Source organism: Phytophthora ramorum (assembly GCF_020800215.1).
Source record: "Phytophthora ramorum isolate Pr-102 chromosome Unknown Phyram_PR-102_s0007, whole genome shotgun sequence".
Classification (NCBI taxonomy): domain Eukaryota; phylum Oomycota; class Peronosporomycetes; order Peronosporales; family Peronosporaceae; genus Phytophthora; species Phytophthora ramorum.
This window is the reverse complement of record NW_027150653.1, coordinates 3,238,275-3,257,320: the sequence shown is the minus strand read 5'-3', so window position 1 is coordinate 3,257,320 and position 19,046 is coordinate 3,238,275. Positions and strand designations below refer to the sequence as shown.

At 56.9% G+C, this 19,046-nt stretch overlaps 11 protein-coding genes across 11 annotated transcripts; 5 read left to right on the top strand and 6 right to left on the bottom strand.

Annotated features, from left to right (window-relative positions):
- Positions 1 to 169: 169 nt before the first annotated feature.
- KRP23_9021 (uncharacterized protein) lies at positions 170 to 1,105 on the bottom strand (the record flags this gene model as incomplete). The annotated part of the gene is made up of 1 exon (XM_067894531.1): positions 170 to 1,105. The coding sequence occupies one exon, from the start codon at positions 1,103 to 1,105 to the stop codon at positions 170 to 172; it is 936 nt and encodes a 311-aa protein (XP_067743960.1).
- A 964-nt stretch (positions 1,106 to 2,069) lies between these two features.
- Positions 2,070 to 3,117, bottom strand: KRP23_9020 (uncharacterized protein; the record flags this gene model as incomplete). The annotated part of the gene is made up of 2 exons (XM_067894530.1): positions 2,070 to 2,148; positions 2,222 to 3,117. The coding sequence occupies 2 exons, from the start codon at positions 3,115 to 3,117 to the stop codon at positions 2,070 to 2,072; spliced, it is 975 nt and encodes a 324-aa protein (XP_067743959.1).
- Positions 3,118 to 3,274: 157 nt separating this feature from the next.
- Positions 3,275 to 4,275, bottom strand: KRP23_9019 (uncharacterized protein; the record flags this gene model as incomplete). The annotated part of the gene is made up of 2 exons (XM_067894529.1): positions 3,275 to 3,380; positions 3,467 to 4,275. 2 exons carry the CDS (start codon positions 4,273 to 4,275, stop codon positions 3,275 to 3,277), a joined length of 915 nt encoding a protein of 304 aa, XP_067743958.1.
- A 132-nt stretch (positions 4,276 to 4,407) lies between these two features.
- KRP23_9018 (uncharacterized protein) lies at positions 4,408 to 5,343 on the bottom strand (the record flags this gene model as incomplete). Its single annotated transcript, XM_067894528.1, has 2 exons — positions 4,408 to 4,492; positions 4,574 to 5,343. The coding sequence occupies 2 exons, from the start codon at positions 5,341 to 5,343 to the stop codon at positions 4,408 to 4,410; spliced, it is 855 nt and encodes a 284-aa protein (XP_067743957.1).
- A 352-nt stretch (positions 5,344 to 5,695) lies between these two features.
- KRP23_9017 (uncharacterized protein) lies at positions 5,696 to 6,349 on the bottom strand (the record flags this gene model as incomplete). Its single annotated transcript, XM_067894527.1, has 1 exon — positions 5,696 to 6,349. The coding sequence occupies one exon, from the start codon at positions 6,347 to 6,349 to the stop codon at positions 5,696 to 5,698; it is 654 nt and encodes a 217-aa protein (XP_067743956.1).
- Positions 6,350 to 8,189: 1,840 nt separating this feature from the next.
- Positions 8,190 to 10,024, top strand: KRP23_9016 (uncharacterized protein; the record flags this gene model as incomplete). The annotated part of the gene is made up of 3 exons (XM_067894526.1): positions 8,190 to 9,389; positions 9,455 to 9,736; positions 9,800 to 10,024. 3 exons carry the CDS (start codon positions 8,190 to 8,192, stop codon positions 10,022 to 10,024), a joined length of 1,707 nt encoding a protein of 568 aa, XP_067743955.1.
- A 96-nt stretch (positions 10,025 to 10,120) lies between these two features.
- On the top strand, positions 10,121 to 11,539 carry KRP23_9015 (uncharacterized protein; the record flags this gene model as incomplete). Its single annotated transcript, XM_067894524.1, has 1 exon — positions 10,121 to 11,539. One exon carries the CDS (start codon positions 10,121 to 10,123, stop codon positions 11,537 to 11,539), a length of 1,419 nt encoding a protein of 472 aa, XP_067743954.1.
- A 242-nt stretch (positions 11,540 to 11,781) lies between these two features.
- On the top strand, positions 11,782 to 13,022 carry KRP23_9014 (RING finger protein 148; the record flags this gene model as incomplete). The annotated part of the gene is made up of 4 exons (XM_067894523.1): positions 11,782 to 11,829; positions 11,897 to 12,363; positions 12,426 to 12,678; positions 12,750 to 13,022. The coding sequence occupies 4 exons, from the start codon at positions 11,782 to 11,784 to the stop codon at positions 13,020 to 13,022; spliced, it is 1,041 nt and encodes a 346-aa protein (XP_067743953.1).
- Positions 13,023 to 13,260: 238 nt separating this feature from the next.
- On the bottom strand, positions 13,261 to 14,982 carry KRP23_9013 (UTP--glucose-1-phosphate uridylyltransferase; the record flags this gene model as incomplete). The annotated part of the gene is made up of 5 exons (XM_067894522.1): positions 13,261 to 14,331; positions 14,402 to 14,518; positions 14,585 to 14,687; positions 14,753 to 14,850; positions 14,926 to 14,982. 5 exons carry the CDS (start codon positions 14,980 to 14,982, stop codon positions 13,261 to 13,263), a joined length of 1,446 nt encoding a protein of 481 aa, XP_067743952.1.
- Positions 14,983 to 15,262: 280 nt separating this feature from the next.
- Positions 15,263 to 17,099, top strand: KRP23_9012 (Lysosomal Pro-X carboxypeptidase; the record flags this gene model as incomplete). Its single annotated transcript, XM_067894521.1, has 2 exons — positions 15,263 to 15,440; positions 15,508 to 17,099. The coding sequence occupies 2 exons, from the start codon at positions 15,263 to 15,265 to the stop codon at positions 17,097 to 17,099; spliced, it is 1,770 nt and encodes a 589-aa protein (XP_067743951.1).
- Positions 17,100 to 17,247: 148 nt separating this feature from the next.
- On the top strand, positions 17,248 to 18,505 carry KRP23_9011 (Dolichyl-diphosphooligosaccharide--protein glycosyltransferase subunit 2; the record flags this gene model as incomplete). The annotated part of the gene is made up of 2 exons (XM_067894520.1): positions 17,248 to 17,478; positions 17,555 to 18,505. 2 exons carry the CDS (start codon positions 17,248 to 17,250, stop codon positions 18,503 to 18,505), a joined length of 1,182 nt encoding a protein of 393 aa, XP_067743950.1.
- Positions 18,506 to 19,046: the final 541 nt, after the last annotated feature.

Genomic DNA, 19,046 nt, shown 5'->3' with positions numbered 1-19,046 from the left:
TAGAGAGTTCTGCCAACAAGCGAGTTGAATGCAAAATGTTTTGGTGCAGGCATGACTGAGAATGTCGAAATTTAATGGTGTGATGTTTTTATTCTCGACAGTTAGGAGGCTCGACTGCAAGCGGAGACACGTACTCCGTTAGGCAGCGCTTCTCAGGATATGGGCCGATTCACACCGTCCCGTACACAGCAATTACTAGTTGCTCCTCGCCCTCCCCGTTAGCCCCTGTGCCGACTTCAACATGGGCAACGGTTGCACTTACGCTTTCAAGAAAGTGACGAATGCTCCGGACGCTGTCGATGATCAACAGCAGGAGAAATACGGGCTTCACGACAGTAGCTGCCGTCTTCAGCTTCTCGAAAGTCTCCTTTGTTTCACCCTCGAACGCGCACTTCCTGTGTGCCAGACCGACCAAGAACCAAGTTGCCATGAGTGCTACAACTGGGTCTCGGCCTTGAGTGTACGTTCCGAGTGCCAACGCCAGTATTCCTCCCATCAGCTGAGCGTAGACAATGTAGCTGAAGAAAGCGCCGTAGAGGTACTGGATTTCGTCAAGAACCGCAAAGGCGACAGCTCCAGTGAGCCACGTGAAGAAGAGCCGCACGGACAGTTCTCCCAGAGTGAAGATAGCCACATCAACGAGAGTATTCGGTGCTCGATAGCATCGACTGAGAACCAAGTAGAAAGGGAACGACCCGCACCACATTACAACAAGCGCGAGGGTGGCTAAGTGGCGTTTCCCATACAGCATCAACACCTCCCACATCGTAGCAGAGACGGAAGCGAGGCAAAGTGCCGAACTCAAGAAAAGTGGCTCACGAGATGCCGGGGTGGTGTAGCGCGCGATGAAGCTGCCAACTGTTGACTTGGGACCAATTGCAACACCAAAGTTGAAGCACATCAAGAGCGGTAGCGAGACGCTGAGCACGTAGGTGGGTGGGGCCAACAGGTTGTAGAGGTCTTGAAGGTATATGGTGTCGAGTGTGTCGAACTCGGTGGCCTCTGGAGTTGTTGCCGCCAGGACAAAGGTCCTGAGGCAGTCGACGTGCAGCATGATCTGCATTACGAGCAGCATCCCCTCGAGGGACATACTCGGTAGCGGCATGTCTGATGGTGTATTATCGGTAGCGGGAGGTGACTGCGCGAATGGATTAATGACTGGGAGGAACGCGTCAGTGATGAAGCGCCAGTACGAGATGAGCAAACTTGCGTCGCCATTCCGTAGAGTGCGTCAGATATGACGAGATGACGAGGCATCTCCGGCATCAGTAACAGGGCTGCCTTCGTACGTCGTTATTCACTGGAGTGACGATACTTCTTGCGCAAAGGCTGTGGTTGTATTTTGGTGGTTAGCCACTTCGAGCTTACGTTTTGACAGCAATAACAGGTACATATTAGATTTCCCCTATAGACGCAGTAAGCAAGATGCTGAAGCTCAATCTCCTTCCTTCATAAAATGCGTTGCGTACACGGCGTAGCTGAAATAATCGCCGTGGAAGAACTGTAGCATGTCAATGGCTGCAAAGATAACAGCTCCGTTACCGGTAAGCCACACGAACGTGAGACGCACGGACAGCCTGCCGATAGCAAGTTTAGTCAACTCTGGCGGACGCCGATGCGACTGCTGCGTTCCGTCCTCTAGGTTTTTGTAAAATATAACATCTGCACCACATTAGAATGAATGCGATGGGGGCCAGGAACACCCAGAGTTCCCCTAAGAGCATGTAGGACCCAAAAAGCATTGCTCTGAAGAAGGTGAATACAGTTTTCAAGTAAACTTTGCAGTGTGTGATGCACTCGAGAGGGCTTTGTGGACCAACACCACAGGTATAGAAACCCAGCACGAGTGGCAGCCAGACACAAAGTACGTAGCTTGGCGGTGTTAGGAGATTCTATCGCTGTTCAGGTTGGTTGAAACGTTGCTTGCTTCCTGTGGGGAGTTTTAAGCAATCCAGTTGATGCAGGAAAGCATTGAAAGCGGAGAGGGCATGTAACCAAGAATGGGTCAAAAACCTGGGCGGACCAATTGTATAAACAAACGTACACTTCAACTACGTATGGCATCGTGCTTATACTGTCCCATACTCTGCTGTCGTCTCGAACGCGAAAGGCTTAAAGTACTCGTCGCTGCCACTTGGAACCCTTGCACTACAGAGTCGCAAAAATGACAAAGTAAGCTACAAAATATCAACACACAACAGCAATGGGCACAGTCACGTACGCTTTCCAATGCACCACGTAGACGTATCGGACGCTGTCGATGAACACGAGAATCGGGAAAACGGGCGCGACGACGATGGCGACCGCCCGCAGTTTCCAGAAAACCTCCTGTGTATCTCCTGGGAAGGTCGCGTGTTTGAAGACAAGGCCGACCAATGCCCAGGTGACAACCAAACCCACCACTGGATCGCGGCCGTGGACGTACGTGCCAAAGGCCAGCACCAGCAGTGCCCCCAGCAACAGTGCATAGACACTGAAGCCAAAGTAGTTTCCGTGCAGATACTGCATCACATCCGCGATGCCAAAAATCACGTCTGCACTGAGCCATCCGAAGTAGAGTCGCACCGAGAACTCGCTGCAAAGGTAGTAGACCCAGGCCTGCGAGTATCTCGGCGTAGGGTGGCGCACTACGAAGAGGTAGAGCGGTAGAACAGTGCACCAAAGCACCGCCAACGCGAACGTAGCCATGTGCACCCAGCTGAACCACATGTCCAGCACCACCCAGGCCACGTTGGCCAAGCAGGAAAGCTGGAACCATTGGCGCAGGAAACTCGGGTCGTCTGACGTGAGGTAAAAGCTATACGTCGGGTAGAAGCGGTCGGTGACGACGGTGACGCCCGTGAAGATGTAGATGGGAACCCAAATGTAGAGCACGTAGGACGACGGCGCCAGAGGATTGTTGGGTGTGAGTGTGGAGGCTGTGGGGGTCGCGGAAGGCAACAGCGCGAGGGATCCGCTGCTATCCGAGGCGCCGGAGGCTGCGTCCGGAGATCTGGAGGGCGCCCAGGAGCCCTCGGGTGCGAAGAAGTAGACGCCTATGACGATCGCAATCTGGAGCAGGAAGAGCACAACGTTGGCGCTGGGCAGATGCCGCCCCGGAGACGGCGGGTCGATCATGGCTTGAGAGAGCACTTGGTGGCGGTAGAGGAAGCCGAAATGAGATACTGGTGGCTTTGATTGGCGGGAAATTCGAAATGAGCACTCAGGATTGGATGAAATAATTTCTGAGTTGAGATGGATACATTTCTGGCAGAGAGACACTGGCGAACAAGCATTAGGCGGTTGTCACCAAACGGATGGAGCCGTACTCGTTGTCCTTGGTGGATGCTTGGGAGAGTCTTGACAGTTTTCTCGGTCGTGGCGACAGCGGTTCTGGTGCGCTGAAGAGTGTCACAAGCCAGCAGTAGCAGCACAAGTTAGCGATCGGTTAGTTGCCTTGCTGGACGGATGAGAGCAGCCTCCGTACCAGTTGAATTCAATGGCCCAGTAGCTGCAGGAAACGAGCACCATTCCAACCAATGCTCCCACTCCGAGTGTCGCCGCCGCTTGCACTTTCTCGAGCTCCATGGACACGTCCGCGTCCAAGCCCGAGGCGTCTTTTGAGGTGACGCCAACGAGCGCCCACGCGACAACGAGAGCCATGATGGGGTCTCGGCCGTATGAAAGCCCCGACAAAGCCGCTACTAACAGCACAGCCAGCAGCGTCAGATACGTCGACAGGTGGAGAAAGCCTCCGTCTGTAAGCTGCAGCGTCATGGTCCAGCTCACTACAGCTTCCACCGTGATCCACGCGAAGTAGAGTCGGACGCAGAGCTCACTGCAGAGATACTCGTGCCACAGCACCGTCTGGACACTGCGCTCGTAGCTGGCGAACACGTAGAGCGGCAGCAGCGTGATCCACAGCAGCGACACGAGCACGCTGGCACCCAGCACGTGGCCGCTGGCAAGGACGATGCACCACGTGCCGTTAGCCACGCAGGACGCGGCGAAGCACAGCCGCAGCGCGTTGGGCTTGGCGGCCGAGTCGTAGAGCGACAGTCCGGCGTACGAGACGTCGGTGATGAGCAGGATCATGCAGAGCAGGTAGATGACGTTCCAGATGGAAAAGGCGTAGGCCGCGGGTGTGATCAGGGTGTCGTGCAGATCCCGCACGTCGCCAGCGTCGCCCACCGCCAGCCCCACGCACGTCAGCAGCGACTGTAGCACGAAGAACGCGGCGTTCACCCACGGGAGTCTCGCCGTCTCCTGCAGCAGCGTCGCGCGTCGCGTCGCCATCTTCTTCTTCTGCTTCTTTCCCGACAATGAGCCTCTGGCTGCTTGAAGCTGAGGTACTGCATATCGGTTTGAACGGGGTCAAGGTCAAGTCATGTTATAGGCAAAATTATGCTGTCTGCTACAGTTTAGGAGCTAGGCGTGGGTGGTGCCGTAGTCGATGTGTTGCGCAGTCTTGTCGCTGTAGAGCGGGGCGCCACTTTGCAGAGGTTGGAATTGCCTGGCAAAAAGAGAAATCGTTGGTTAGCAACCTCCACAAACGTTAGGTATGAACCACTTCACATCAAACATCACCACGTACGTCTTGGGGGCCAGCAGCTTATGCGCGATGGAGATGACGATAAAGGCGGCGACGATGGCCGCGCTCTGCGTGGCGCAGGCGCGGATGTTCACCGCGATGAGCTCGACGCGCGCCTCCAGCGTGGTGCTCTTGACTGCGAGGCCGACCAGCGCCCAGATGGCCACGAGTCCGAACGCCACATCACCCTCGTAGATGACGGCCGATAGCGTCGCCACCGCCAGCAGCGATAGCAGCGCAATGTACGACGTGAGCGACAGGAAATCGTCGGCAAAGTACTGCGCCGTGACGGCGAAGCTGATGAGCGTGGCCGCGCAGGTCCAGGCGAAGTAGACTGTCACGCCCAGCTCGCTCAGCACGTAGCGCTTGAGCTCGAAGCCGGCGTCGCGGCGCTCCTGGACGATGTGCACGTAGAGCGCTAAGAGCGCGAGCCACAGCACCACGAGCGTGAGCGTGGCGACGTTCACGTACTCGTTGGTGAAGAAGACGATCCACGCCATGTTCATGAGGCAGGACACGGCGAAGAGCGTGCGCAGCAGGTTGGCATTGGCGGCGCTCGAGTAGAACGAGACGGCGGGCCAGAAGCAGTCGACGACCACCGTGGCGCCCAGGAAAGTGTAGATGAAGCCCCAGATGCCGAACGCGTACGGCGCCGGCGTGATGAGCGTCTCGTAGCGACGCGACATGGGCCCGATGCTGCGGGACGAGTGCCCGTTCACGAAGAGCTGCAGCGCGTAGAGCGCCAGGTTCACCCACGAGAGCAGCGCCGCCATGATGTCGGAGACGATGTCGAATCTGTCGGACAGTTGGAGAATGACGTGCGGCTGGAAGAGAGGGGCGTTAGATAAATCGGAGCGATTTGGGATAAAAGAAGAGCGAGCTAAGGATTAGCGGCCGTCTTCAACATGATGAACGCGAGCGAAGTGCTTCCGGCCAATTGGATCGGGTCAAGCCAGGAGCACAGCAGGAGCAGGAGCATCGAGGAGGTGCTGTCAAGCAACTGGATCTGGGGTCCTCCGGTTCGTGGAGACCTCTAGAGACGAACTTTTCCCATGTATTTGCTCTTCTTGTCTTCTTCACTCAACACGTTAATAGTAACTTATCTAATAGCTTATTGGGGCAGCCTCACACGATGCTCGTGTAGTAATGGCACGTGGGCGTGTGGACTGAAGGCGAATCTCGGTTTCGGTGGGTCGCGTCGGAGGTCATGAGGCTGCAAAAGATGGCGAGCTCCTCGCACCCCAGCACCAGCGGGGCCTCTTCGAGGCTGGTGGGCAGGAAGAGCTCCGTATCGGGCTCTGAGGCGATTAGCTCGGGCTCTGCCTTGATGAAGAACACGTCGCTGGTCACCGAGGCTTCCACGGTGCGCGGTGATCGGTCAGTGCGGTCGGTGGCACACGCCTTGTCGTCGTCCTCGGCCGTGACGGAGTGTTTGGACCGCTGCATCCGCTTCTTGCGGTCCAGCTTTTTCTGGTTCAGGTTGGCTCGCTCGCGGTGGAACTCGCAAAGCTTGTGTAGCTTGCCGTTGCGCTTGATGGCCTGCAGGTTCTGGCACTTGCCCGTCCGGTAGCCGCAGCGAGCGGGCACGACCGTCGTGCTGGGCGTTTTGGTGCTCGACGCCTTGGAGCCTCGCGCCTTCTTCTTGCGCGCTTGGCTGCTCGAAGGCTTTCTGCCCGCGCGGAGCTGTCGATGGTCGAGCATGGAGTTGCTGGCCCCGTGTGAGGCGGGGGAGAACAGCACCGTGAGCTCCTCCTCCGACAGAGAAACGGCGTCCAACATGAGTCAAGTGCGGCGTCGAACGCAAAATCCTAAATGGGGTCTGCCTCGATTGAAGCGCGGCTGCACGCGGGTGGGTTGGCACTTGACAGCGGGCGCCCACAGACAGGCCCCAGTCGATCATAGACCGCGCTCCGACGCGAGCTAAGGAGCGGAGGAATTCAATGTGGGACCATGGGACTCCGCGGGAATCAAGCTGGCCGAGCGACAACCGAGGCTGGCAATGAATCGCGGCGACTGCGGACGACCATGTGGGCGCAATGGCGTGCTGGGACGTTAGACGATGGCGAGTCCCCTTCGCAGGAGCCCGCGTATAGCGAGCATCGTGCGACGGAATAGGACAGGAGGGCTCCGACGTCTAGTGCAGCGATTGCGGAGCTGTCGGAGCAAGTCAAGCAAGTGTGTCTGCAAGCTAGTCGCGACGCTTTAAAGCTGAAGCATCTGGGCGAACCTCGGTGCTTGCAACACTGCTACTGCTGCGCGGTGGCACGCCAACTAGTATAATAGTCGGCGTGCAGCTCCGACTTTCGTGCTGCAAGCCCACCGCACGTCCCACACGTCTGAAGCGGAGCTCGATTGACCCACGCTGGAAGGCCAGCGCCTCGACCGTCGATGCCTTCTCCTCTGGCGAACGCTGCGACCGGGTGCGCCGTCCTGGATTTATCGGGTGCATCTACGTATACTACGCGTTCAACTGGAACAAGGGCCGACGCCTTTTGCTCTGAGGAAGCTCTGAGGCTTCACGCATGCGTACTGTTTGTCCGCGCTTTGTGTGTGGGTTATCGCCATTATTGAGCCGCCCCGCAGTGTGAATACTTTGGTGACAAACAAACCTTTTTCTCGGTGTTGGTAGGTGACACCAAGCATTGGCAAGATCGCTGATCACGCCGCGGCAGCTGCAGGCTGGTAAACCACAGCGGTTCACGGATAGCTCTGCTCGACAAAACTGTAATCAGGCAGAGCTGCAGCTTGTCACCGACAGCGTCAGCGGTGGACTGTGCTCGCATTGGAATCGTGTCGCAATGGATCGCAGCAAGCAATACTCAGACCGCATCGGTCGTGCTGTTGAAGGTATGCGCGGTTGACTCGAAACGCGCCGCCTTCGAACACCAAGACTCGTCTTTACCTGTCCACGGCAAAGCAAAGAAGCGGTGGCTGCTGTCGCAGGCCATTTTGTGCACGATCCACCCATGACCAAGATGCTGGCGCCCCAACTTTATGAACGTCACCATTGTATCCTCTGGGCCATGCAACAACGCTACGGTGTGGCATGCAGATGATTGCAATGGATCAAAGCGAACACGGGTAATGGTGTGTCGCCGATTCGTGTTTGCTTTTGTTGCTGTCACTACGAAGCACTCGACACTGCTGGCGTCGGTGGGACTGCATCGGCCAACTCGCCAGCGGATTGGATCAACTCGTTTCCGCAGTGTGGACAGTTCTCATCTTCTTCGTCGAACGCTGTCAAGTCCTTCCGAAAGGGGTTGCGGCATTGCTTGCACACGAAGGCCATTTCGTCGGCAGCCTGCTGTCTATGATCGCTCAGCTCGAAGTGGCACTCGCTGCAATCGAACCAGCGGTTGCAACACGGCGCTCGAAATGAAACCTGCCCTTTGCACGTGAGCACAACGTCCATGAAGAGTTGAATGGGTGCGATTGCATACCTGCGCATTGGGAATGTGCTTGCACATGGCCGAATGGAGGGCGTGTTGAGAATGTGATGAGTATGTGTATTCTCGAATTCGCTATTCCTAGTCATGGGATGCTTCTCGTGTTTGTTGTACGAAGATCACCCGTATGCGGATCATGGTCTCAAACTCGAAATTGCAGCGAGATCACAAGAATGGCATCGGCACTGATGGCATTTGTGCAGGGGCTTGGGGCCGAAAAGCAGGACGATGATACCGCTGAAAGCAAGAAGAACCCAACTCCAGCGCGAGATGTGGACGAAGTCGATGAAGCAGAGGAAGAAGATATGTTCGGGGGCAGTGGCGACGAGCAAGAGCCGCCCCAGAAAGCACCGACGCTGTTGGACGTTGCCAAACAAGAAGCTGCTTCTGCCGCACCATCACTTCTGCAGGTTGCCCAAAGTCTCGAAGTCACGCAGCAGATTGACCACCCCAGACCGACGCTAGCAGCATTGGCAGCAGAAATGAACCAAGAGGAGCACGCTCGCGAAGCGGCTAAAGCTCAAGATAACAAGGTGCAGCGCGCTTTAGATGCTGCTAGCTCGGAGGTCAGAGTCGAACGAATCGCGCAGCGCAAGGATAAAGTTGGATCGGGTCTGAAAGCTGCTGTAGCAGAACAGCAGCAACAGTACGAAGAAGACGAATTCGAGGATGACGCTGCAAGTGTTCGCGCTGCAGCAGAAACTCTGGCAGCAAGCGTTGCAAAGGTGAAGTCTGTCGGCCATCGGTCACCCAGCCGTACTCGAGCGAAGGCCCCGAAGAAAGGGCCTACTTCCAGTCAATCCATGAGCAAGCTCGAGTTGCAACGTGCAATGCAGGATAAGCTGAGCGCATTCCAGTTCCAGCAATTGACGATCACTCAGCGACGCTTATTTCTCGCATCTCTGGCCCAAGCAGACAGCAGTAATAATGCAAAACCAAAGAAGCGAGTTGCTAACCGAGAGGCGTTGAATGAGCTAGCAAAAGACAAGTTCACGCTTGCTCGTCAGAAACAGAAGCCGCGGAATGAGTTTGCGCGATTGGACGACAACCGCCACTGTCGATTTACTCCACGTCTGCACAACAGCTCCAGCAAGAAGAAGCTTCCGAATAATGATTCCGATGACGAGGAGGGGCCGGGAGGCAGCAGAGGTGCCGCTCTTCGACGCAACGAGGATTTCGTACGGCGAATGGAGGCAGCGGAGCGAGCTCGTCGGGAACAACTCCGCCGAACACGTGAAGAAGCTGCGTATTTGATACGCGTGGACAAAAAGGAATGTCCTAGCTGTGGCAACCCGCAGTCGTACTCGGAACTCACGCAGAAGCGCAAGAAGTGTCCGAACTGCGGCGTCACCTACAAGAACCGCATCGCCTGGGTAAGTTGCATCAAGCCAGTGACCTTGATGTGAGGGCCACTAATCCTCGCTGTTCTGCTTTGTAGAGCGACGTCGCAAAGGAGTTTCTATCGCGCATGGACGAGTTCGAGCAAAGTCGCAAGAACAAGCACCGCGAGCAACAGGAGGAGAGCGAACGTAGAGAAGCTTTGAGCTGCAGACCCGAGGAAGACGAGGACTCAAAGAAGACATGGGAGGAAGTACGCGACGAGTTCCTAGGACGTCTGCAGTTGGATCTGCAGTATCGTGAGTTGTCTCGAGCCGCCATCTGGGACGAAATCCAGCGCGAATGCTCCTTCTCGCCCTCCATCACACGCCGAGCGCGTCAGGTATGTGGCGTGTTGAGTTGTAATTGCTGTTTCCCTTTTAATTTTTGACGTTGCATCCTTCAGCAGGAACTGGGCGACTTTGACGAGCGAGTGCAACGGGATCTGGACGAACGTCGACTGCGTCGTGAACAACTTGCCGCGAGAGCGAAAGCGGCAGCTGCACGGGAGCGAGAGTTCGAGCGCCGCAACTCGTCGGTCACGTCCAAGAAACACTACGCGCCGTCCGCTCCGTTCCAGGAGCGACTGCGCAAGGATCTCGAGAAGCGCCGGGCTCGCGAGCGAAGTTGAAATGAACTCAACATGGCTACTTTTTTTAATTTCGGTAATGTCTTAATTTCGGCGTTTATTTTCGGTCGCTTACTCACTTCAAGTCATTTCCCAAAAATGGCGGGTGGGGGACGGCAGTCCGTGAGCTCATCGCGCCACGCACCACCGCTCCCATTCGACCGCAGTCAGAATGAACCTGTGCGCGTGTATCCGCCCGAACCCGGTCGCAGCGCGTCCCTCGCAGCGTTGCAGTCGCTACCGAACAAGAGCGTAGCGGTTGTGGGACTGCTGAGCGCGAGCTCCTCGTCCTCTTCGCGCGCCTTCGCCTTCGCCAATCGCGTCATTGGCCGCTGCGTCTTCCGAGATGACGAGATGGAGTTTGCAAGCACCGTGAGAGATAACCGACTGGCTGCCAGTATCCATCTCTTCTACGATGACGAGGCCAGATGCATCTACTTGCTGGGTGTGGCACGGCCCGAGAGCTTGTGCTTCAGCCCCCTTGCAACGACCAAAGCAGCGACGCCAAGTGGCAATAATAAGAGCAAATCTCCACGTCAACGACAGTCCGTGAGTGGAGATCAAGATGAAGAGCAGACGCCGCTGAGCGAGACGCAACGGATGCGCAACGAGATCGAAGCGTTTGAACGCGAGAAGCTCAAGATGCAGGTGCTGCTCTACTCCAGCTGCAACCTCGTGATTGAGGTGAGGGAAAACGTGCGAGTGACGACGAATGTGCTGAAAGAGGTGCGTGCGCTGGGAGTGGAGAAAGCGCAGCTACAGACTTTCGTGCCGACCAAGCACTCGAAGCGTGATGGAGGACACTCGAAACACTCGTCTTCATCGAGTGGAGGAGGAAATGCTTTCGCCCCTGGTCGCTGTGTACCGCTGGTGCTGTATGTTGTCCCGGCTCCTGACGAGATTGTGCACGCTTCGCTAAAGACGCAGGGCTCTGGTCCTTCACGATCCGCTACGGTGGCGTATTGCAAGTCGTTGGAGGGGCGCTTGACCACGTTGTTTCGATCTCTTCGGGGCAGCACTGTTGGCTCCGTGCGCATGCGTGATACTCTCAGTGCTGCCAACCTGAGCAAGGAACGGCGCGTATTCAACATGGACCCTGCACACGGCGTGGTGGTGGTGTCTAGATGCACAGCCACCGCAGACGGACGACCCGAGGCGCAGCTTGAGAACCTCCTCGATGCATTGGACGCAGATATCTCTGTCGATGACATTCTGAACGACGAGTCGCTGCTACAGCCGCTGGCGGACGATGATATGGGGTTCCAGCGGCTGCATCAGTACTTGCGAAAGTATCTCGATCTGCTATTCTCGTTTTCGCCGAGTGGCAGTAAGGATGGCGGACGCACCGAGCTGCTGAGTCCACCGCAGTGGCTGAAGGCCTTCCACGCGCTTGTCAAAAGCTACAGTCGCCTGGACTCCAAGCGGAGACAAGAGACTGTAGCTCAGGAAGCCGCGGATAGCGGTCTTGGCGCGTCGAATTATCATGCGCCGGCGCTGTCGGCGTACCAGTTCGACTGACGCAGATACGTTACCGGATGGCTACACTCTGATATATGTATGCAATACCTGCCATAGGTTATGACTCATAACATACCAAAGGGTCTGTCGATTTGACTTGGATTCACTATGTGCTGCCAGATGTCCATCACACTGCTCCTCATTCAACCACGAAGAAGCTGCTGGGAGAAGACGCCGCGCCTGGTCGTCCAGATCGAGATCCCCGTGTTCTCAGACAGTCTCACGCCACCACCTCTTCCGACATGTTCCTCCGGTCACTCTACGGCTCGCGCATGCCCCAGTCGCTCCACGTACGACGCGTGTCGTCCTCCAGTTAACTCTCGTCAATACTAAAGTGTTTCTATCGTTTGTCTACAGCCTCGCGTGGACCCGCAGGCCTCCAGCTACTGGGAGGAAGACACTGCCAGCTCTCGAGAGATCGCGCGGGCCATGGACGAAGCAGATGATGAGCCCGAGGACGAATGCAAGAAGAAGAACAGCAGCGTCCTGGTTGCGGCTCTGGCCGGAGACGAGCACGCCAGCCGTCGCTACTCCGTGCCCACGCTGTCGTCTCAACTAGCGGCACTGCTAGGCCCCGACGGCTTAGCGCTGGAGGACGTCGAGGGTCTGCGGGTGGAGGACATGGGATCCTCACCCCTCAACGCGCAGCTGTCGCCCGCCGGCCTCATTTCCATTGCTGCTGCCGACATCGACGAGGCGGCCACCAACAACTCGCGCAACGTGCCTCCGGTCAATGGGGAGCTGGACTTGGCGTTCATCCGTTCGCTGCGTCAGGCGTCGACGGCTGCGGACGAGACGGAGGCGGACGCGCGTAACCCTTCGCTGTACGTTTGAACTTTGACCCAAATTGGCTTGCGAGACTCATTTTGCTGTGGAAATATTGCAGTGCAGCGATTAGTCAGCTACTCAGGTCCCTTCCTCCATCTACCAGAGTTGCGTCTGAGGAGTCGCCCGCGGATGTTGGAGCTGTTGAGAGTGAGAACAAGCTCCTCTCGCTGGTGCGTCGTCACCTGCAGATGCTCGGATCAACTTCATCATCGCCGACGCCTGTGGCTGATAACGAAGCGGAGGGGCGGAGCAAGTTGCGTTTTCTGTCGCTGCTCCGTCGCATCAACGAGCTCCGCTCGCAGCAAGTCGATGTACGCTATCTAACTTTTATGAGTTCTCGTTTTGTGTTGCTACTAACGGCGCCTGGATGATGATGGTGTAGAGCGAGAGCTGGGATGGTCTGCCGTACCCGCAGATCATTACGCTGCCAACGTTCAAGTATCAATTGCGTGAGCGCCACGAGGATGGAAATCAGGCGGAAGAGGACAGCGAGGTTAATAACACTGTTTGTGCGGTGTGCTATGACGAGTTCGAAGCGGAGGAAGAGGTGCGCGCGCTACCGTGCCTGCACTTCTACCACCGCGAGTGCATCGACCAGTGGCTCATGTGCCACAGAATGTGCCCTATCTGCAAGCACGTCGTTGCCGTCTATTAGGCTCAAGAGCCTCAACGCGCTCCGGCGCAGTACTTCTCATTCTCTTGGGGGCTTTCGTTACTGTGTGTGTGCGAAAGCGACGAAGTATGCCTATCACTCGTAATGTAAAGACAATAATGCATATGCATGTATTCCTTCACATCCTTCAGTCTCCTTTGCTTCCAGCGCTTCAAGTACAACTACGCAAACTCGTAAACCGAGCCTCTTTCTCCCGTCTCGTTCCTATATGCCGCCTGCGCTAATGATCCAAGATGCGCAGGTTGCCCGTCACCACCTTGTTTTCAAGCACAGTTCCTTCGGGCAGATCAATATGAGCACCCTCGTTCGCAACAAGAATTACTGTCCCCTTGAGTGTGATGTTGGAGCCGAACTTGACATCGCCGGCGACCGTGAGGTGATCTAGCTCCGTGATGTTGGGGATGCCGTGCCCGAAGCGCGCTAAATACTCCTTGGCGACCTGAAACTCTAGCCCAAGCTTCACGATAGGAATCGTAGGGGTGGTGCGAGCCGGGTTCATGATCAGACTACCGTGCTTGATCTGGTACAGGTTCGACTGCACGAGGAATAGGTCCGACGACGATTTCACGGGCAGAAAACGCGAACGCGGCACCTTGAGCCCAATGAAGTTCTTGAAAAGGTGGATCGCCTCACCCGCTGCAGTTTCCAGCTGAACGACCTTGTGGTTCTTCACGGTGCGGAACGTGACGAGGGGCTCAATGTCAATGAGATCCTGAGCCACCAGCCGCTGAATTGCGCGCAGATTTACCCAAAGATTGTTCGTGTTGAAAGTCTCGAACTTGTTGATGGCACGGAAATCATCCATGTGTGCCGGGGGCACCTGGCTTGCTTCCAGGAGATGAGGCTTGTCCTTGTAGCTCACAAGCGTTCCGCCCTGCACATCAGCGCGAGTCTTCTCGGTCACCTCCATGACAAATTCGGAGTCCTCGTTAATCATGTGGTACAGCATGTCCAGATTCACCGTTGCGCCCAGGTTGTCCACGTTCGAAATGAAAATGTACTCCTTGCCTTGATTGATGAGGTTCTCCAGCAGTCCAGACTCAAACAACGCGTGGTAAACATCGCCGTGGCCTGGAGGGAACCATTTGTTCCGCGTAGAGCGGTCATACTTGGTGTTCGGCAGCGGGAGCATCGTCTCCTTGACGATAAACGGGTAGCAGCTCTGGTTGAACGTGTGGATGCTCAAGTTGTGCATGCGGTACTTGCGAATGATGCGCACAGTCTCCTCGTGCGTGTTGAACGAGTTCATGAGCACAAGCGGCACATCCACACCATACACGCTGTTCAGGTACTGTGTCACAGTCAAAGCACCATCATCGTTAGCTACCAAACAACGACAATTGCGAAGCCATCGGGCGCACCTCCACTTGGCGCACAGTGAGGTCAAGGAACGACAGGTCCTGGCGCACTTCAATCGCGCTCTTGGGTCCTTCACAGCCCAGCGTCGTGCCCAGACCGCCGTTGAGCTTGAGAATAACCTACACATCGACACATATCGTTAGATTAAATGTCATGGCACGACAGACGCGTCACCTCTGACGCACCAGCTTGTCCAGCAGCTCGTGACGGAGGTTCATGTCGTTGGGGCAGCTCTCCACCGACGTGTTGCTCGTGAGCATGCCATTCGTGGGCGGCTTGACCGAGTTCCTGCATTGCACTCTGCGTCAGTCTCACACTGCACCACAGAGAGGGGGAGGAGCAGTGCGTCTCACCAGTCGATGGAGGTCTTTTTGACCTTGGAGTACTTGCGGAAGAGTTTGAGAAAGTTCTTCCGCTGGCGGTTGCCCATGAGCTCCTGCGACGCCAGCGCCTACAAGCAATAAAGCGGAGGACGAGAGTATTAGTCAGTTGAAAGCTTTGCAGGGAGGTCCAGGAACGCCCGCACCTCGGCCATCTGGTCGTCCACGGAGAACCGCGCCGGCATGTGCGTCTTGTAGTGCATCGCTAACTCTTGTCAAGTGTCGATGAGGTCGGGAGTCCAGGCGATAATGAGTTGGAACGAGCCGCGAACACTTCTCCGCCGCAGGTGCAAGTGAGGATGAACCTGTGTTGATCGCGAGCTGAAGGGCCCGTGTCCTTGTCGCCTCGTCACTCTTCTGAAACTGTGGCATGTGACGTAAAAGGGATGAAACTCAGAAATTCGAAGCTTACGCTTTTGGATCGCGGAGGTCGCGCAGCACCAGCGCTGCCGATGAGTGTCAAAACGCATTTTGCTGCCAAGGATGGCGTCGCGCAGTACCCGCCCAAACTCGGATTCCGCTCGCACGGGGGAGGTGCGACCGCTGCTCGCGCGCTCCGTCGGCTCGTCCCAGGGCTCCACGTCCAGTTCCAGACGCGTGCGCATCAACCGCTGGCACAGCCTCAACGCCCCACAGTTCTACGAGAGCATCTACAACACCCGTGCGTGCTGCCTGTCGTCTAGGGTCTAGTCTATCACTGGTACTGACCTGTTGTCTGTCGATTGTAGTGCTCAACTATGCGCCAGCCAGCGTCGTGGCGTTCGGCGGAATGGCGCTGCTCCTCGGCGTGTTCGTGCTGATCCACACGCAGCATCTCGTGGCCACGGCGGATCTCCCACGCAGCTCTCTGGAGGCGACGAGTCCTCGCACTGAGGTGTCTGCAGTGCCTCGGGTCCACGCAAACGCCGGCAACTGCTCGGAGCTGTGGATCGAACAGCGTGTCGACCACTTCTCGTGGCTGGGTGGCGCACCTGGTGGGTTGCCAACGACGTTCAAGCAGCGATACCTACTGAACACGCAGTTTTGGGACCCCAAAGACCAGAAGGCACCCGTGTTCTTCTATACGGGCAACGAAGGCGACGTGACGCTGTATGCCAATCACACAGGACTCATCTGGGAGAACGCTCAGACGTTCAAGGCACTCATCGTGTTTGCCGAGCACCGCTACTACGGCAAAAGTCTTCCGTTCGGTGACAAGTATATGGACCACCTGGCCTACCTCACACACGACCAGGCGCTCGCCGACTACACGGAGCTTATTTATCATCTGCAGAAGAAGTACGATGCATTCAACCACCCCGTCATCGCGTTCGGCGGTAGTTACGGTGGCATGCTGTCGGCTTGGTTCCGCATGAAATACCCCAACATCATTGCAGGGGCGATCGCTGCTTCGGCGCCTATCTACGGCTTCGGCGGGTTCCCGGACTTTGACGGCCAGAAGTACTGGCAAGTGGTGACGCGCGACGCAAGTCGTGCGGCAGGATCAGCAGAAAATTGCGTACCCAACGCTCAAAAGTCCTGGGCTCAGATGTTTGCGTTAGCCAAATCGGAGAGAGGACGCGCCACGCTGTCGTCATTATTCAGGCTATGCGAACCGCTGACAAAAGAGGAGCAAGGCGAGGATCTGGCGATGTCGGTGCTATTCGCCTTCGACACTTTAGCTATGGGAAATTTTCCGTACCCGTCAAGCTACCTCACAGGTGGTGTTGTGAGCCTTCCAGCTTGGCCCGTTCGCGAGGCGTGTTCTCATCTGGCTGGTGAGTTCCTCGCACCGGAAGAAGGTCAAGAAGTTGTGAATACGACGCTGCTGGAGGCACTTCGCGACGCAGCCAATGTCTTCCATAATGCGACCGAGGACCTGGCCTGCTTTAAGATCCCGACTCTGTGGGACTATGATGGTATCTGGGACTTCCAGTACTGCACAGAGATGCTTCCGCAGGAGACGTACTTCAGCACCAACGGCGAGACCGACATGTTCTGGCCGCGCAACACGACGTTCGAGGAGATCCGCGCGCACTGCCAGCGCGTCTGGCACACGACGCCCGACCCGGACGGCATCCGCGTCAGCTATGGCGATGAGATGCTGCGGTCAGCCTCCAATATCGTGTTCAGCAACGGCCTGCTAGATCCCTGGAGCAGCGCCGGCGTGCTGCACGCCCCGAAGGACGCCAAGGTGACGATCGTCGAGATCGCCGAGGGCGCCCATCACCTGGACCTCTTCTTCAGCCACCCGAAAGACCCGCCCTCAGTCGTCGCGGCACGGAATACTGAGGTCAAGATGATCCACGCCTGGATCGACGAGTTCGCAGCGTACAAGTAACGAGGTTGAAGTTGATGTAGCCATCTCTCGATCGCACCGTACAATAATGGTTACGTACGATTTGTTTAAAACGCTTCGACGATTTTTTTGCCAATCATACAAATCACACTGTATCCTGCCACGCGGTCAATTTTGAAGGAGACTGACGATGGCGCTCTCGAGTCGGCTGCTGGCCGCGTGCGGCGCCGCGCTGCTGCTGCTGTCGCTGTCGGTGGACGCCGCGCTCAACGTGAACATGAAGCTGGCCTCGTCGCGCGTGACGCTGACGGCGGACGCGCTGGAGGTGGCCGTCGTGGTGACGCCCAAACAGCCCAAACTCAAGCAGCTGACGCTCGAGACGCTCGTGGACACGTCGGGCGCCTCGGTGCTATCAGGACTGGTGCGTAGCAGTAGAAGGGACATCATCTTAATGTTATGCTATATGTACTGACGGGGGCGTGTTAACTGTTATGCAGACGCTGAAGGGCGACGGCAGCAAGTTCGTGACCAAGCTCTCAGGCGACAACAAGCTGCAGGCTGGCATGTACAAGCTCAAGGTGTCAGCCGTGGACGAGGAGACCAAGCAGAGTGCCTACGAGGTGCTGCAGCTCAAGGTCACGACCCCCGTGAACGTGGCCAGCGCTAAGGTGAACGGCAAGGCGCTCAAGCCGGGCGACAAGCTGTCGGGCCAGAGCTTCAACGCCGCCGCAGAGGACGCGCTCAAGATGGAGGTGGCATTGCAGCAGACCCACGACAAGACGCCCGTGGCGGCACACCAGGCGTTCCTCCGCTTCACGCACGCCACGGAGAAGACGGAGACGTACTTCGTGCTGACGGCCGACAAAGGCCTGGCCCACAGCACGACGCTGCAGTTCGCGGCGCTCAGCAAGAAGTTCGGCTACAACTCGGGCAAGCACCACGTGGAGCTCATCCTGGGTGCATCCACCTTCGAGAAGGCAATTGTGTGGGACCTGGGCAACGTGGAGCTGCAGCTTGGCGCGGCGCCGCCCGAGACGCCCTCTCCGCTGTACAAGAAGCCGCTGCTGTACGAGAGTGACACGACGTTGAAGGCGCTGCCCGAGATTGCCCACGTCATGCGCGAGCAGGACCCGCGACCGCCTGTGACCGTGTCAATGGCCTTCATGGGCGCTGTGCTGGCCCCGTTCGCCTTCTTCCTGCTGTTCGTGGCGCGTCTGGGGCTCAACGTAAAGCGTCTGTTCGAGGGCTCTGTATTCGTTTTTGGCTGCGTGTTCCTAGCGTCTCTGGGTGGCATCTTGGCTCTTTTCGGCTTCTACTGGCTGGAGCTGACCATGTTCCGCACCCTCGGCTACCTCAGCGTGCTGGGCTCCGTGAACCTCTGGTCGGGCCACTTGACGCTCAAGCGTCTCGCAGAAGCCCCCGCCAAGAAGACCACCAAGGTGGAATAGTGGGAAGCACACGTTTTGGCGTCTTGCTGTCGATAGTGACAGCGGCAAAGGATGCGAAGGTTGTGCACGGATAAAATGAAAACAAGAATTTGTGTGCCTTGCACGGTGCTTGCTCATAGTTCGCCAAGGGTCCTTGCGTGGAAGCAACCGCTTGACCAGGCCAGACTCATTCCCATTTTCATCTCCAGGTCCTCGTTATCCATGGGCGCTGATGGACAGCCACCGGCTTCAAAAGGTGCTTGACAGCTTTCACGCCGGACTTACGCAGACAGCCTCAGTGCCTGCTGGATGGAGGAAGGTCCCAGTGTCTTGCTCCAGAACCACCGTGTGCAATCGAGCAGCTACGCGCATGGGACCTTACATTTCGTCGTGCGTGGCGGCGAGCACCGCAGCCTGCGATGTAAAAGTTCTTGTGCCTGGATATTGCCCCAACACCGCCCGTGCTTCTCCCACCTCCTCGTCGGAGCTGACAGCGCAGTTCAGCGCCAATGCTAATATCGAACGCTGCCGCACCGTCGACACCCGCGGCCGCATGAGGCGT